At 35.0% G+C, this 15,136-nt stretch overlaps 1 protein-coding gene across 1 annotated transcript in view; it reads left to right on the top strand.

Moving 5' to 3' along the window:
- The window catches only part of LOC141829310 (uncharacterized), a 39,969-nt gene that overhangs the window by 18,604 nt on the left and 6,229 nt on the right, over window positions 1–15,136 (top strand). The window contains exon 13 of the mRNA XM_074716753.1: window positions 7,063–7,145. Within this exon, the coding sequence (XP_074572854.1) occupies window positions 7,063–7,145 (83 nt within the window). The remainder of the gene's footprint in view (window positions 1–7,062; window positions 7,146–15,136) is intronic.

Here is a 15,136-nt window from a genome sequence, read left to right as displayed (position 1 = left end):
TTCCCAAGATACAACGACGAACGTCTCGGAATAGTAGCACTCCAAATTTCAAGATCACAAACCTTCTCATAGGCTTTTTGGACTCCGAATGCACTAGATGGGATGAATGCACAAGGAAGACTTGAATCGATGAATTCGATGAGTTTTCCATCATCTGGAGGGTTCTATTTATACTAAGTGAAGAGGTTGAGTGAGTGGATGTGACCCTTGGACGAGATCAATCTGGGCCGTCAGATCTGGAGGGTTGTAACCCTTCATATAGCCCTCTTGATCTCATCCATCAGATCTGAAGAGTTGTGCCCTTCAGATCTCGCCTCTTGTCATCAGCCGTCGGATCTGAATCTCTTGATCCATTCGATCTGACGCTTCAGATCAGGTCTCATCCCAGCGGTCAGATCGTGACTCTTCGCGATCCATCGCTCCAGATCGCATCACAAGCGATCCATCACACCTCTTTGATCAACGGTTGTCATCCGTTCGCCCAATCAACAGTCCAGTCATCTCTTATTGCTCACGTGGATGCCACACAGGCATTGCCACGTCAGATACGAGCCTGACACATCACCCGAGCCACGCAGGCACAATGTCACCTGGAGCCTCTTCACGACGCGTAAGTGCGAAGTGCAAAGTGCGCCTACAAAGCGCCCATTGCGCATGTGCGCACGTGGCGGGCTGGCGGGCTCACAGGTGCGAGCACCTGCTCGCCCTTGAGAAGAGAGAACATGGGCTTTTTGTATTAACTCCATTAACACAGCATCATTAATAAGGAAAGGAAACCCATCAAATTTTTTTATTCTCCCATATATTAATTAATATTATTCTATATAACAATTACTTATATAACATTAATTAATATTATTCTGGACTGATTTTAAACAATTAATTTCTCATTCACCTTTAATCTTTTGAGCAAATTAATAGCTAAATCTATCTACCGAAACGTAGATTTCGATTTTGAAGTCAATTACGACTTTCATTAATTGATAGCACCATGATTTTTTCACAAAACCATATTGGTTCATTAAGGCCCCAATATCCAACAATTCACTACTATATATAAAATAAAATAAATTACTAAGCACTCCGGCGGATATTAAATTTTAACATGTTGACTGCTTCTGTCGGAGGAGTGATCACGGACGGAAGACCCCTCACGATTTCACAAACCAAATCCTCCACCACCGGTTGTTCTTTCCTTATTCTCCGGCAGTGTAACAGACACCTCCGGCTGACCTCGACGCTCTGTCACTTGGGCTTCAAGACTTGGACGCAATCGCACACCAGCCTCGCCTCTCTAGTAAGCCCCATCGACCGCAGAGGTTCCTCTCTCCTTTATATAGGGAGAGGAAGCGTAGATCAGAAGGTGCACGCGGAGGTCATGGTGGTCCGTTACAGAAAATGCCGATGTTAGTGATTCACCTTCTGAAACCGCCAACATCTCCCACTCGTCCAAGTGAAGCCACAAAGGTAAATGGTCACAAAAACCATTCAGAGGTATCTAGTCACATAGACTAAATATAACCGGAATGCTCAGTCACATAGACTGTAAGAACAACCAATTCATACATAGGAAAATGGTTCGTGCGACAGCAAGCACATTGAGCATTCATTGCTAAGAAAGTTGTTACACCTTACATAGCTGCTCATAGAGCGATCAATGCTAAGAAAGTTGTTACACCCAACTTAGCCGCTCTAAATAGTACATAACCATTTTTCTGAATGACACACAGTCATTTATCTGATGGCTCACAGCCATCATCCAGGTGGCACCTAGCCGTTCTCCAGTGATACATAAATCACTCTTCTAGTGGTACATAACCATTTCCTGGACTCATTATGTCTTGCTATTTACCTAGATTAAATAATATGTATTTACATCAATATGAACATCTCTAATCCCTCAATTTGACTATCATGTCAAGAGCATGTTTCATATCTCTAATATTCACATCATTTCTATACATAACAGAAATGGGTCGACTAGTAAATATTTTCAATCTTCCTTTTTAGATCAGCGAGCCTTCCTACATCATTATCAGATTGATCGGAGCAAGGAGGAAACAAGGAAACCAGTTTTTGCAGTTTCAAACGCGCTGCACAGCCTGATTTCCGCGGCGGAGAGGGTCTTTCCGGCGTGTTTTCTGGGCCCGAGCAGCTAGCAACTCAACCTACGACCACGTGAAGATTCCATGAAGATCAGTGAAGCTGGTTTGACACCCAGCTGAGGAACAAAAGGGAGAAGAAGCCGTTTCTGCATTCCATCGTTTCCATCGTTTCTGCATTTCTGAAAATCTGCATTTCTGTTCAATTCCAATTCTAAACTCGTGTTTCTGATTAAACCTTGTCAATTCCATTTAATTAGTTAATGTTTAACTTGTGTTTGGATTTGAAACCGGTTAGAGTTTAATTAGCTTAGTTTTCGATCTTCTTGCAATCTGATTTTGCTCAATTCTGATTTCATTCTATTCTTCATGCTGTTCTGTGCCAAAACGCCCCGTGCCAAACCTTTCTCCATGGATTAGAAACTAGCTAGCTCGACACAAGCATCTTGATTGTATTTTAGGGGTAGCTAATTAGTTCAAAGTGTTGCAATGTTCAATCCCTTCAAATGCTGAAATACTGATTTTCAGTGTACTGTGCAGTATCAGTAATGCTGATTTTCGGTTTTCAGTTGCTGAAACACTATCTTCGAGCAAGCTAAACACCCCATTTTAATTCTGTTAAACATTGCCCGTGCCATTTTCTGTTGTGTTCCATGCTATTCATTAGATTTGCTAGGTTTAGGCTTCCAAGCATTCAAGATTTCTAGGTGTTGTTATTTGTTTGATTTGAGTATTTAGGATTCCAATTGTTTTGGCTTAAGCATTTAGGTTTAGTTGTGATTAGGAGATAATTTAGTTTCAACCGCATTTTCTTACTTGATTGCATTTTAAATTTACAATTCATTCGGAAAACACCAAAACCCCCCCATTTTCATAGAAAACCCAAAAACACGACACGATAAGCTCAAATTAAGCGATTGTCTACTAGTCCTTGGAAAAACACGACTCGAGGCCCCTATACTTCATTTGCTTGAATTCATCGTGGGTTTTCGATAAAATTTACAAATTCTAATTTGAAGCCCTATCGTGACACCTAGTTTAGGGCTTTTCAGGGCGCCGTCAACATGCCATGGCATGCTATCCATGGCTATGGTGGGCTCTGGCGTGTTTCTTGTAAGAGCTCAGAATGGAACACGGCCGTGGCAGGTGCCACGATCTAGCCGTGTTCCTTGATGGAAGTCCCGTTTGTTGCTATGATGCCAAGTCTTCATCCATGGATGACACACGACTATGGCAGGTGCCACGGTCAAGCTGTGTATCATGTTGAGTTGACGCTCTAATGATTCTTCGTCTCCAAACGAGCTCCAAAGCTAAGATCTTCACGCCCTATCATCAAATATAACAAAGAACCGTCCTTTGAACTAAAAAGATAGAAATCAATGTAAAAGATAGAAGTTAAATTAAATAATGCTCATGTATGACGGTAAATGCATGCTAAATACGAATGAAAACATATGCAAGGTTCACACGCATCACTGGGCAAGCTTGGAATTCATGGCAATTGATGATGGAACCTCCTCTTCCTCATTTGAAGAAGAAAAAAGGTCGAGTCAAGGGGGAGCAAAAGGATATAGTTAGGATGACTTGGTGAGGTAAGTCTCTCCTTTGAAGACAAATTAATAGAGCTTATTAATTCTTTGAACAAATTTTTAGATAAATGTGAAAATAAGAACAACAAATTGAAAAGGGGAATTTTAATTCCTGAGAATAAACTTAGTTCCATTAATCCATGCAATGAATTACATGATATTATGATTAAGGAGCTAGAAGTAGAAAATGAAACTTCAAGGAATCAAGTTGAAACTTTGAAGTTAGCTTTAGAAGTTCACTATGGTTCTAACACCTTGAAAATAATCATAGGGAGCCAACATGTAAACTTTAGCAAGAATAATTTAGAGTAAAAGGCAATCAAGAGAGAGAAGATTTATCATAGCCTTGTAGCTAGGGGACAATCCAAGACAAAAATGATTAGTAGGGAAGGAGTACTAAGGAATATTTGGTGAACACAGTTGGGCCCAATGTATTTGGGTGGTCAAGTCCCTAATCACTCATTAAAGTGTCCTAGAGAAGCCAATCATAAGGATTTCACTCAAAATATGTAAGGTGGTTGACTTGATATAGAATGGGGTAATGTGGCATCACATAGCAAGTAGGAATACCTAATTTTACATCTTACACGAACTTAGGATGAACTTGATTTTGTATTGAGAAACTTAAATACCAATTGAGATGCATAGGATGAAACTATTGGTTCACAATCCTTGAGTCATCTTTGATGAAGCATAGAGGTATCTCTATAGTAATGTACCAATTAATGTACATTTGGCTCAAAGATTATAGTTGGAAATTTTATTTTGAAAATACCATTTCATGCTTTAAAAACCTTAGTTTTTTATTGGTTTCACACTTGCATTTCAAAATAAGGGTTGTAAGAGTTGATACATAATTGAAGCTTTTTTAGCATTTTCATGTTTGTATCAAACTCAATTTGCAAAATGTATTTTCACGAAAAATATGTTCCAATGATAGAAATATATTAGAAAACCTCTCTATAAAATTTTATAATTTTAAGAGGTTTGTAGATTTTTGAATTTTGGCATAGTAGTGGACTCGGGATCTTAGTCAATTAGACTTAGTTTTAGTCGACTAGGGTAGATTGTCAATTGACTGTAATTATGCAAAAAAAATTAGAAATAAAGTTTAATTTGATTGAGTTATCATTTGTATTCCATTTAGATTAAAATACTATTTAATGATCAAATTATGAATTTTTGGGTTGATTAGTGCAATCTTTTTGATGCATGACAAAAAGGAAGAAGAGTTAATTAAGTTAAAAATTTGAAAATTCATTCTCTAGTATTTTGCAAAATTCCTAGCTTAGAGAGAAACATAGGACATTTACTTTTACCTAAGTTAAACATATTGCCAATAATCAAAAAGGGGAAAATGTTAAAATTAGGCCACATGTGATAGGGATTGATTATAGATTTTGATAGTTTTAGATATCGAGATGCACATGGAGATTTGGTGTGGCCAAAGGAGTTGATGACTCGAGGTTCATGGAGATCAGAGACCGATAACATGAGATATTTGAAGCACTGTAGGATGACGAGCATCTGAGTGCAGTTGAGTGAAGGAGGCAGACTATGTAGGTGAAGATGTGAAGGATGACACGTGGAGCTTCGGTGTATCTAGGGGACAAGTAACTTGATGGGAGAGAGGGCCTCGAGGCAAGGTAAACTCCTTGGTGATTGAGAGTTGACAGAACATGTATGTGGAAGAGGATAAATCTCAACTTAGACGGATTCAATATTTAGAGTGGATGTAATCGCTGATTCAGTCGACTGAAGGCGTACGTGGAAGAGGGTAGACCTTAACTGAGACATACTCAATCTTTAGAACGGATGTAGTCGATGATCTAGTTGATTGAAGGGTTCCTTTAGTCAGCTGAAGGGTGTCTTCAGTTGATTGGTGGTTAAGTCGATTGAGTAGTTGACATAAGTACTTTGGGTACGAACAAAATGTTTCTGTTTGTTATTGTGGTTGATGTTAGTTGATTGAACATAGCTGAGTCGAACAAGCAGTCGATTTAAGTTGATTAATGATGAACATAATATTTTTGTTCGTTATTGAGGTGACTGGACAATTGACTGATCAGGGTCAGTTAAGAAAAGTTGGAGAGAGCCATTGATGGAAAAAAATTATGCGGCAATAGTGGAATGACTCAACCACTACAGTGCATTAAATCGACTGATGGGGCATTCCAATTAACTAATCGGAGTTGGCACAACAAATGATTAATAACAAAGTGAAGTTGGATAAAGGGCCTTGAAGGAGTTTTGAAAGCTAACATTTCCAAACATAAAGAGCAAATATTCTGAGCCAATTGCACACTCCTTACTCTTGTGCTCCCAATTGCAATTATCTAAGAGTTTGTGAGAGGTTTTCTACCTTCAAAAGTTGTCCGAGAAAGAGAAAGCATAGTGCGCATTTAGAAGTAATCCACTAAAGGATCATAAGTCATGGAGTAGGAATGAGGATTCCAAACCACGTTAAATTGAATGGTTGGCGTGTGTGCTTTTGTATTTTTATTACCACTGTCTTTTTTCTTTGAATTAACTTTGCTAAGCAATTAGCAAGAATGTTTAACTTGTAACTTCAGGAATATTTGCTATTCACTCCCTCTAAGTACTCCGACCATCTCTCCACCTGTTCCCGACTAATTTGAATCCTTCTGGGGTTACTTATGAAAGGATGTGCACATAGTTAGCTAAATGATCTAAGGTTGTTGTATTCTTCTTATCCTAGAAACTTCATTCAAATTCATTTCACTTGAACATGGAAGTGGATTACTTACATTCATGTAAGTTGAGTAATAAAAGCCACCTCTTTCCTTTACTTTCACATGGTTAAGTGACTGCTAGGCATGCTTAACTATCAGGGGGTCCTGCCTAGTAAGTGCCTAAGTATTTTGGTTGGATTGGACAACCTTAGGTTTTAACAAGCTCAATTGTTTAGCTTGCAATTGTGATAAATTTTCTCTAGCTTGCAAGTGTAAAATAGCTATAACTACCATGCAACAGCTGCTAGCCAGGTTTCAGAAAAAAGTAGAGATAGCTACTGTGATGTCTTCCGCAGCATCAATAGTAGCATGAAAAGTCTCTTCAGAAGTACCAGATTGTTGCCAAACATGCATTTGTTTTGGATGCTAACTTTATGATAAGCTATGCTAGATAGATAAACAGAATTAAATATGTCCACCTTGATATTGCATTGATATAACCTATTTAAGTCTGTTTTCGTTTGTAATGTGATTTCGTCTAACAATGATGTCTTTGCACTTCTAGTTGTGTTTTCTTAATTATCAATATTAGGACAGCATATAATTGGGAATACCTGGATCATCATTTTAGTTGTATCTTTTTACATAGCATGTTAATCATTAAACCTTAATGGTTAGGTTGATGCTATGCTGCAAGAACTTGAAAAGGAGATTGATGAAGTTGATGCAAAAATTGGTGACCGTTGGCAAATACTAGATAGGTATAATTATTTTCATAAAGCTGTTATATAGTGTATTTTGTGTTTTAAGTTTAATGCTTATTCCTTTTTCTTATTTTTTCCCTCTGAAATTTGACAAACATAGTCCTAAGCTGTTTCTTCCATTATTCGTTGTGCGTAAATGCGAGTAATCAATTTTCTCTTTCCTTGGTTATTGTATCTTTAAGCATTTTTTCCCAAGTGCAAGTGGACATCTCATACCGTGTCGGGCGGCATGGTCGAAAACATCATTCTAATAAATTACCTATACTCGATAGTGTCATAATCACATACCCCTTGACATGTTACAAAATGTGTCAAGATGAATTGGTATAATGTTTGTTAGCTTTTGTAGCTTGTGTGCTTATAATATAATGTTAAAATTATATTAGACAAAGTTTGAACCAAAGGTATATAATTATATAGTTGTGTCTTCTTCTTTTTCCTTTCTCCTCTAATTCTGACAAGGTGTGTCGATTCCAATAAAAGTCTGACACTTTGGCGTGACTCAAAAATTTGAAGTTTCATATACTTCCCTTGTTTAGGTCATTTGGATGTTGCTACATAATGTTATTCTGGAGGTTAGATTAGTATTGCTATTATTACTAGTAACGACTCTCCTACGCCATTTCACAGGAAAGATTAAACACAAGGAATAATACAAAAGAATAGAAATATTGCAATCAAATAGTGATGTCATCGAGTGGCAAGTTAGGATCACGTAATTTATTTTCTGTAGTGTGAGCTCTCTGTATTCATGACATGACCTTCATATACTAATGCAAAATAAAGTGGGAAATTTATTAGACAAAATACGACCATTTGCATGAGACTTAGATTGTCAATGCCACCTATAGTGGTTTGTTCTAGTTGGGCCACCTTGGAATGCCGCCTCGAAGTGATACTTTAAAAATTGTCTTTGGAAATGTAAATCTAATATTTTTATAATTTGCTGGTGGAATTTTAAGGATGATAATGTTACACTAGAGTAAGGAAAGTTGGACAAAAGGATTTATAATATTGTTGTCATGTGGGATTTGATGGAAAATAAGATTATTAATATGACACGATCTATGTTTAGATAATCCAAAGGTCAAGGTGTAACTTGTAAAGTGTTTGTGGCAAGAAGTTCATAATATTATTCATCTAAAATATATATTCTAAAGATGACATAACAAGTCAATCCATATCCAATAGGTGTAACTTATAGAGAGTTGGTGATGGTGCGAGGAAGTTCATAATATTATTCCTGTAAAACATACATTTTAAAGATGACATAACAAGTTAATCCATGCATTGCCTACTAGATTTAGAATTATCAAATTTATTATTATTTTTTACAAATAGTATTCTAAAGCTAGGGGTGAGTATTCGGTTAAAACCGAACCGAACTGAAACGAATAAATCGAAAATCGAATAAATCGAATTTTTTTGACCAAACCGAATCGACCGAATTTTTCGATAGTAACCGCATAAACCGAACCGATTAAATATCGGTTAATTCGGGTTTTAACCGAATTAACCGATTTTTTCTCATCAGTCGACTGACTTTTCTCATCAGTCGACTGACTTTTCTCATCAATCGACTGATTTTGCCCTTAGTCGACTGATGTGGTCGATCAGTCTAGTCATCTTACCTTCTGTTTACTCGGAGTCGATGATAGTCGACTGATGAACACATCCAGTCGAGTCCATCACCTTCAGTCGACGACGTGAAGTTCCAGTCGAGTCGTTATACCTTCTGATTGCCATCAGTCGACTGACCTTCAAGGTTAGTCGACTAATCTCCAGAAACGACTCGACTGGAGTTAAATCCAGTCGACTGATGAGGTTGTGTCGTATTTATTCGGTTTGTTCAGGTAAACCGAATAAGAACTTTAAAAATCGAACCCGAACTGATTAAACCGAAAAACCCGATTTTTTTATTAAATAAAACCGAAATTCCGAAAAAACCGAACTGAATTAAAAATTCGGTTCGATTTGATCGGTTTATTTGGTTTAACCAAAATTTTGCTCAGCCCTACCTATATTTGTCAAAACAAATCAAGTTTTTTATGCATATATATATGTTTCAAAAAAATTTCTATATATCTTAATAGTCAATGATCGATTGAGGGATAGGTATAATTGCAAATATTGACAAAATACTAAGTTGTTGAACTTCTAAATTGTTTGAAATTTAATTTTCTCCTTAAACTAAATGATAGGAATTTAATATTCCAAATAATTGTTATAAAAGGCCACTTTATATTATTAGAAAGATTGCTAAATAAATTTAATTATGGTAGCAATATAATAGCACCCATTTTGCATTTTTAGCACATGTCAAAGCAACTTTTGAAGGCTTTATCTATGGCTTGTTCAAAGTTTCTATTAAGTAGAAAATTAATTCAAACTTATCAACTTACCAATTCACATTATGGAAGAAACAACAGGAGGCAATATTAAAATTATTTCCAATCAAAATATGAAATTATGGTTAAAATATAAAAAAATTAAAATATGATTTATGAATAATTGTTGAAATGTAATAATCTAAATACATGAATTCTTAATAAAATGGAAATTTAATTTAGAATAAGTTTAGCATTTCAAATTAAAAAACAAAAGTAATAAATTGATATGAAGGGGAAAAATGTTGGTTCTAATGACTAGATGTGATGGTTCATCCTTCATCATCATTTGTCATCTATGTGATAGGTGGTGACAAGATTTATTTACTCAAATAATAGAAGCTAATAGAGAGAAAATATTGTGAGATCTATATCTTGTCCATGCTTTATCATGATTGAAGTCAAGACCATCTAGACATTAAGACAAGAGGGTGAGAGATTAGATGGGTAGGGTGAGAGGCACGATGATTATCTTCCTATCGTCTTTGTTAACATTCTACTTTACCATTGCTAAGTATTAAAAGGAGGTCCCAGGCAATATATAGTTGGGCCACTACTAGTGCCTGGGTGGCAGGCGAGGTCATGGGTAGTCAACTTTAAAATGTTATTAAAATAGAATCTTACACTTAAGTTTGCAACGATAAAGGTAACAAAAGAATTTTAAGTGGATTCAAAGTAAATGAGTAAAAAATGTAAGCTGCATAAGAGGATATGATAAAAAAATTTAACAAATAAGAGGATAGAGATACTAGTTATGAGGAGGAGAAAGACATTGCAAAGAATAGTGACAAAAAGTGGAGAAATATTAACATATTCAATTTTATTCCTGAAAATAAATGTTAAAAAATATGAGGAAAAAAAGAAATTCTTCTTTAGAACAACTAGATCTGTCTGATTCATCACCAGTTAAGATAATATCATCAACATAAACAGCCATCCCTTTTCTGAGTGTTTATAAAATATTGTATGATCTGCAAAAACACTTAGGCAACCATCATTGAGGATGAATTTACTTAACAGGATTTTGAAAACCATGATAGTCAATCCCATACGTGCAGCCACTAGTATCTTTCATAGGCACCCATCACCCAACTGAGATGAAGTAAGGCATTCATCTCTTCCATAACTGCTATGTTGAGCAACATATTATGAAATTTAAAGTCTTTGATAGGAAAGATAATTTGCAATAGGATCAACATATGAACTTAATTTTTTTGAAGTTGGAAAGAAAATGATGTTGTGCTTAGGTCTTTTCCTAGTATAAACCTGTGGATCGCAGTGATCAGTGTGTAGTATTTCTCCCCCTGATCGCTAGGCACTATTAAAATGGAAGTGGGATATAAATTTCTCAAAAATTATCTTTTCTTTCACTTGTCTGAAGACAATTTTTGGTAAATCAGGGTGAATAGATTTAGAGAAGATATGGAAGAAAATTTAAAATTGAAAGAAAATCTAAAAAATTGGTTGAGAAATAGCAAAAGTTGGATGAATGGTGAGTCTATTGCAAGTAATAGGCTCGAGTGAAGTGGGATGTTGAGCAACATATTATAAATTTAAAGCTAATTTTTATCAACATATGAACTTAATTTTTTTTAAAGATATTTTTTAATGCTAAACTCAGGTTAGAGTGGATAACACCTAGCTAGACTATTAAAATGCCAGCTTATTAAGGGCTATACCTATCACCTAGGTTGCCCTCAATCAAAAACACTTAGGCAACCACATAGGATGCTTTTAAAACCATGACCATAGGAGATGAATTCATGTCAAAGTTCAATTTAGATGAAGGTAGTGAGAATAGGAGCCAGCAAGAAAAGGGGTTAAATGAGAATCAAATGTGAGATAAAGAAGTAAATTGACATCATTTAATTGGAAATTAAGCAAGTAGTAGTTATTATGATAGGGGAAAATGGATTCATTATTTTATATATAAATATTTATTTAATGTTCTTTAAAATATTTATAATTACAAAGAAGAATAAGACAACATAATAAGTAGAACTTAATATTTGATCTTTCTATCAATTTTTTTTGAAAGTGTTGATATAATTAATTAAATTGCATAAACTCCACCCCGGTCATTATGAAACACTAAATGTAAAGATTATATCACACTTTTCCATTCATCCCATAAATCAAGATAATAATAAGATTAATCTATATCAAATAAAAGTTTATTATTTTTGAACCTTAAATTTGTTTCGTCATTAGAATTTAATGGTAGGATGTGTCAAATTTATGTATATAGTAAAAGTAGGAAGATTACTAAATATTGATAGAATTCAAAGAATACGATAATTTATTACGTAACCTATGAATCCCAAATGGGACAAATTTCTTGGAGATCGGCTTCTTAGTGTGCATAAGTTGTATTCCAAATTTACCTGGTAGAATTAGGGGGGAAGGTCATCTACCTCCAAGATTAGTTAGGCGAAGCCCGAGCACCTAGATTATAAAAAATGAGAAGGATATTTATTGAATTGGTTGACTTAAGGAAGGAAAGTAACAATAAGTGCTTAACATTGAAAATTGGATTAATATTTAAATTGCGAGGTAAGTCAATAACATATGCATTAGAATCGTATTTTTTTACAATTTTAATGGGGCTAGAGGACCAAGTGTGAAACTTTGGAAAGTGTATTGGTGAATGTGGACAAATACATGGTCCCCTACATTAGTCCTCAACTATATAGTATGTTAGCTTCAAATTTTATGATCTTCCTTACTGAGTGCAATCTTCCTTTTGAGATCAAAATGAAGCATTTGAATATGCTTCGTAAAACTCTCAGATGACTTAGATAAATTTGAAGTGTTATGTAAAAGAATTAGGTCAACAAGTTGACTAGCTTTCGACACACAATTTCTTATATACCATGACCAATGGATCAATTTATCAAATTGTTGTAAGCAAATTCAGTAATTGACAAAATATTATTTCACATACTTAGTTTTTCATCCACTAGACACTTGAGCAAATTCCCTAAACTGATGTTGACAATTTGTCTGTATGTCAATCTATGGATAGTAGGTAGATGAGAAACTTAAGTTGGGTTTCTAATAACATCTACATGTGTTTTTTAAAAATAATTGACAAGCTTTAAGTCCTTATTTGACATTATAGATGTGGGCAACCTGTGCACTCTATCCAGCTAAAGAACAACTTGGCTATTTGGAATGAGGCATTGGTTTTGTTACACTGAATAAAATGTGTCATCTTTTAAAATTGGCCCACCACTACTAAAATTGAATTGTGGCTATGATTAGTTTTGGGTTAACTATAAAAAAGCCCATACTAATATTGGCAATGACGTGTAAAGTCTTGTGTGTTGCCTTGGTTGTTTCATACACACGACACTGTGATACAATTTGAGCAACTTCTCATAATGGGCATGGCTAATAAAATTGATCTAGAATAAAGGTGATGTCTTATGTAGGGTTCGAAATCTTGAGTCGTGCCTATGCTTGTGTTTTGATTTTTGATTGGAATGATACTCTTTCGGTATCGTGCCGACATTCCGATGTATGGTGTCAGTGGTAAATTAGAGGTGGAAGGAAGAAATGAAGAAAGAAAAAAAAATAGACATCGGTAAGTTCAATGTTTGCTCTCCCATTTGGAATGATAGAATTTTAATATTATTTTATATGGAGATAAATTACAGAATAACAACATTATCTCAATTTTAGCATGTCAAGGGGAGTCGAGCGTTGACATAAATGATACTTGTTGACACAATTGACTCACCAATGTAGGCGACATTGTCTTGCTACTGAATAATATCAAGTTTTGATAATTTATCAAAATGATATATTTTGATTGTTTCGCCTTACATAATACAAGGTACGATACAAGATTTCAAACCATGGTCTTATATTTTTTTTCAAAGTGTAGATATGTCTTCTTTATGCATTTCCCAAATAAGCAAGTCTCTAAGCAATGCCCTAGTAATGTATAAAATGTTTGCCCTAGGTCAATTAAGTCATGACCATTCCCTACACGTATCTAGAAAGATTGCACCAAAGTTAGGATAAAAGGCATGCTTGTCCTTAAGGCACTCACATTTTACCATTGCCATGTTCATTATATGCAATGTGGCCATTACACAGGCTTAAAGAGGTCAGCATATCAACAAGGGTCTTAGTTATTCTTTTCTTAAGACAAAGACGACTAGAATTCTCCCTTAAAATAATTTTCATTGGATTAATAATGGTGCTAAAGCCCTCAACAAAGCATTTATAGAAAAGATGCAAATCGTGGAAGCTCAAACTTCCTAAAGGGAATGGGATTCATCCATCCTTGATTACCTAAATTTTCTTAGGATCTATTGTAATGCCTTTTGCGTGTCAGCTTGATATCTTATATCCATAACTTGTAAGATTAAGTCATCAGTTGACCTATATACTAGTCTCAACGCATTAATATTGCCCTTGTATATTAAAGTTTGATTAGGAATAATTAAGAGTAGTATTTTATATATATCTATAGTCTTCCATTATCAATTCAACCAATTGATATGCTGTAGACTAGAACCAACTACCCTAGAACATTATTATACTTATTTATTTGATACAAATCTGAAGTAAATATAATAATCATAAACTTTATTTTTTATAAATGAAATATGATATAAAAGTTTCCTTGTCAATCATCTCATAATTAGCTTTAAAGGTTAACACTAACATCTATGTCTTTAGACTTCATCTTCTACCTATTATAAGTCGACCTCGATTTATTATGACTTCATTATTGCCTAGTAGTATCCAGTTGACCTTAATCTATTAGGACTTCGTATGCCAAAGACTCCTAGTCTCCGGGACTTCACCATGCCAAGAAGTCTCTGTGCTTTCAGGATTTCTAATGCCTAATAGCTAGTCATCATTGACTTGCTAGGACTTTCAATAGTAATATCTGATCCTCATGGACCTACATGGACTTTGCATCAACTACCAAATATCTTGTTCTCATTCTTCCCTACTTCATTGGAACACACTAACCCATTTAATAAGATGAAGATACGTTTTTTTAATCCAAAATCTATTGGTCTCAATTGGATTTATTAGGGATAACCTCCCTAATCATCTTCTTAGTCCTTAGTCATTTTCCTAGGTTTACTAGCATTTCTAGGGGTTTAAATGATTTTAGATTGTAATTTAAGGGAATTTTATTGTAAGATAATGCTTTTTTCTCATGTCATAAAGCTTTAACCAAAAACCTTGATTTTATACACTAGAATCCCTGATGTTTACCTAGCAATAAGATGTGTTAACTATAACTTCACAAACTTTCTAAATTCTTGTTCTAAGTAGTCATTCTTCTACACATCTAATTGAAAAGTAAATATTATATATTAAATCATGCAATTGAGAGTTGGTTGAGGAAGTCACTATCCCATAATTGACTTGGCTTCCCTTCTTGAATTTTAATGCATTTGCTTTGTGAGGGCTCGACCTTGAATTCTCCATCCTTTTTTATCTTCAAACATTACCTCTTTAATAATCTTCTTGGTTGCCCTTCTTGTTCTCACTGTATTGATCTTTGGACACTCAACCGTGAAATGTCTAACTTCATTGCACATGAAACATTTCAATGTTCTCTTGATTCCT

This window comes from Curcuma longa, chromosome 5 (genome assembly GCF_044706935.1).
Source record: "Curcuma longa cultivar G26 ecotype Majalengka, Jawa Barat chromosome 5, ITB_CL_G26_1.1, whole genome shotgun sequence".
NCBI lineage: Eukaryota > Viridiplantae > Streptophyta > Magnoliopsida > Zingiberales > Zingiberaceae > Curcuma > Curcuma longa.
This window is presented reverse-complemented; position numbering and strand designations above follow the sequence as displayed.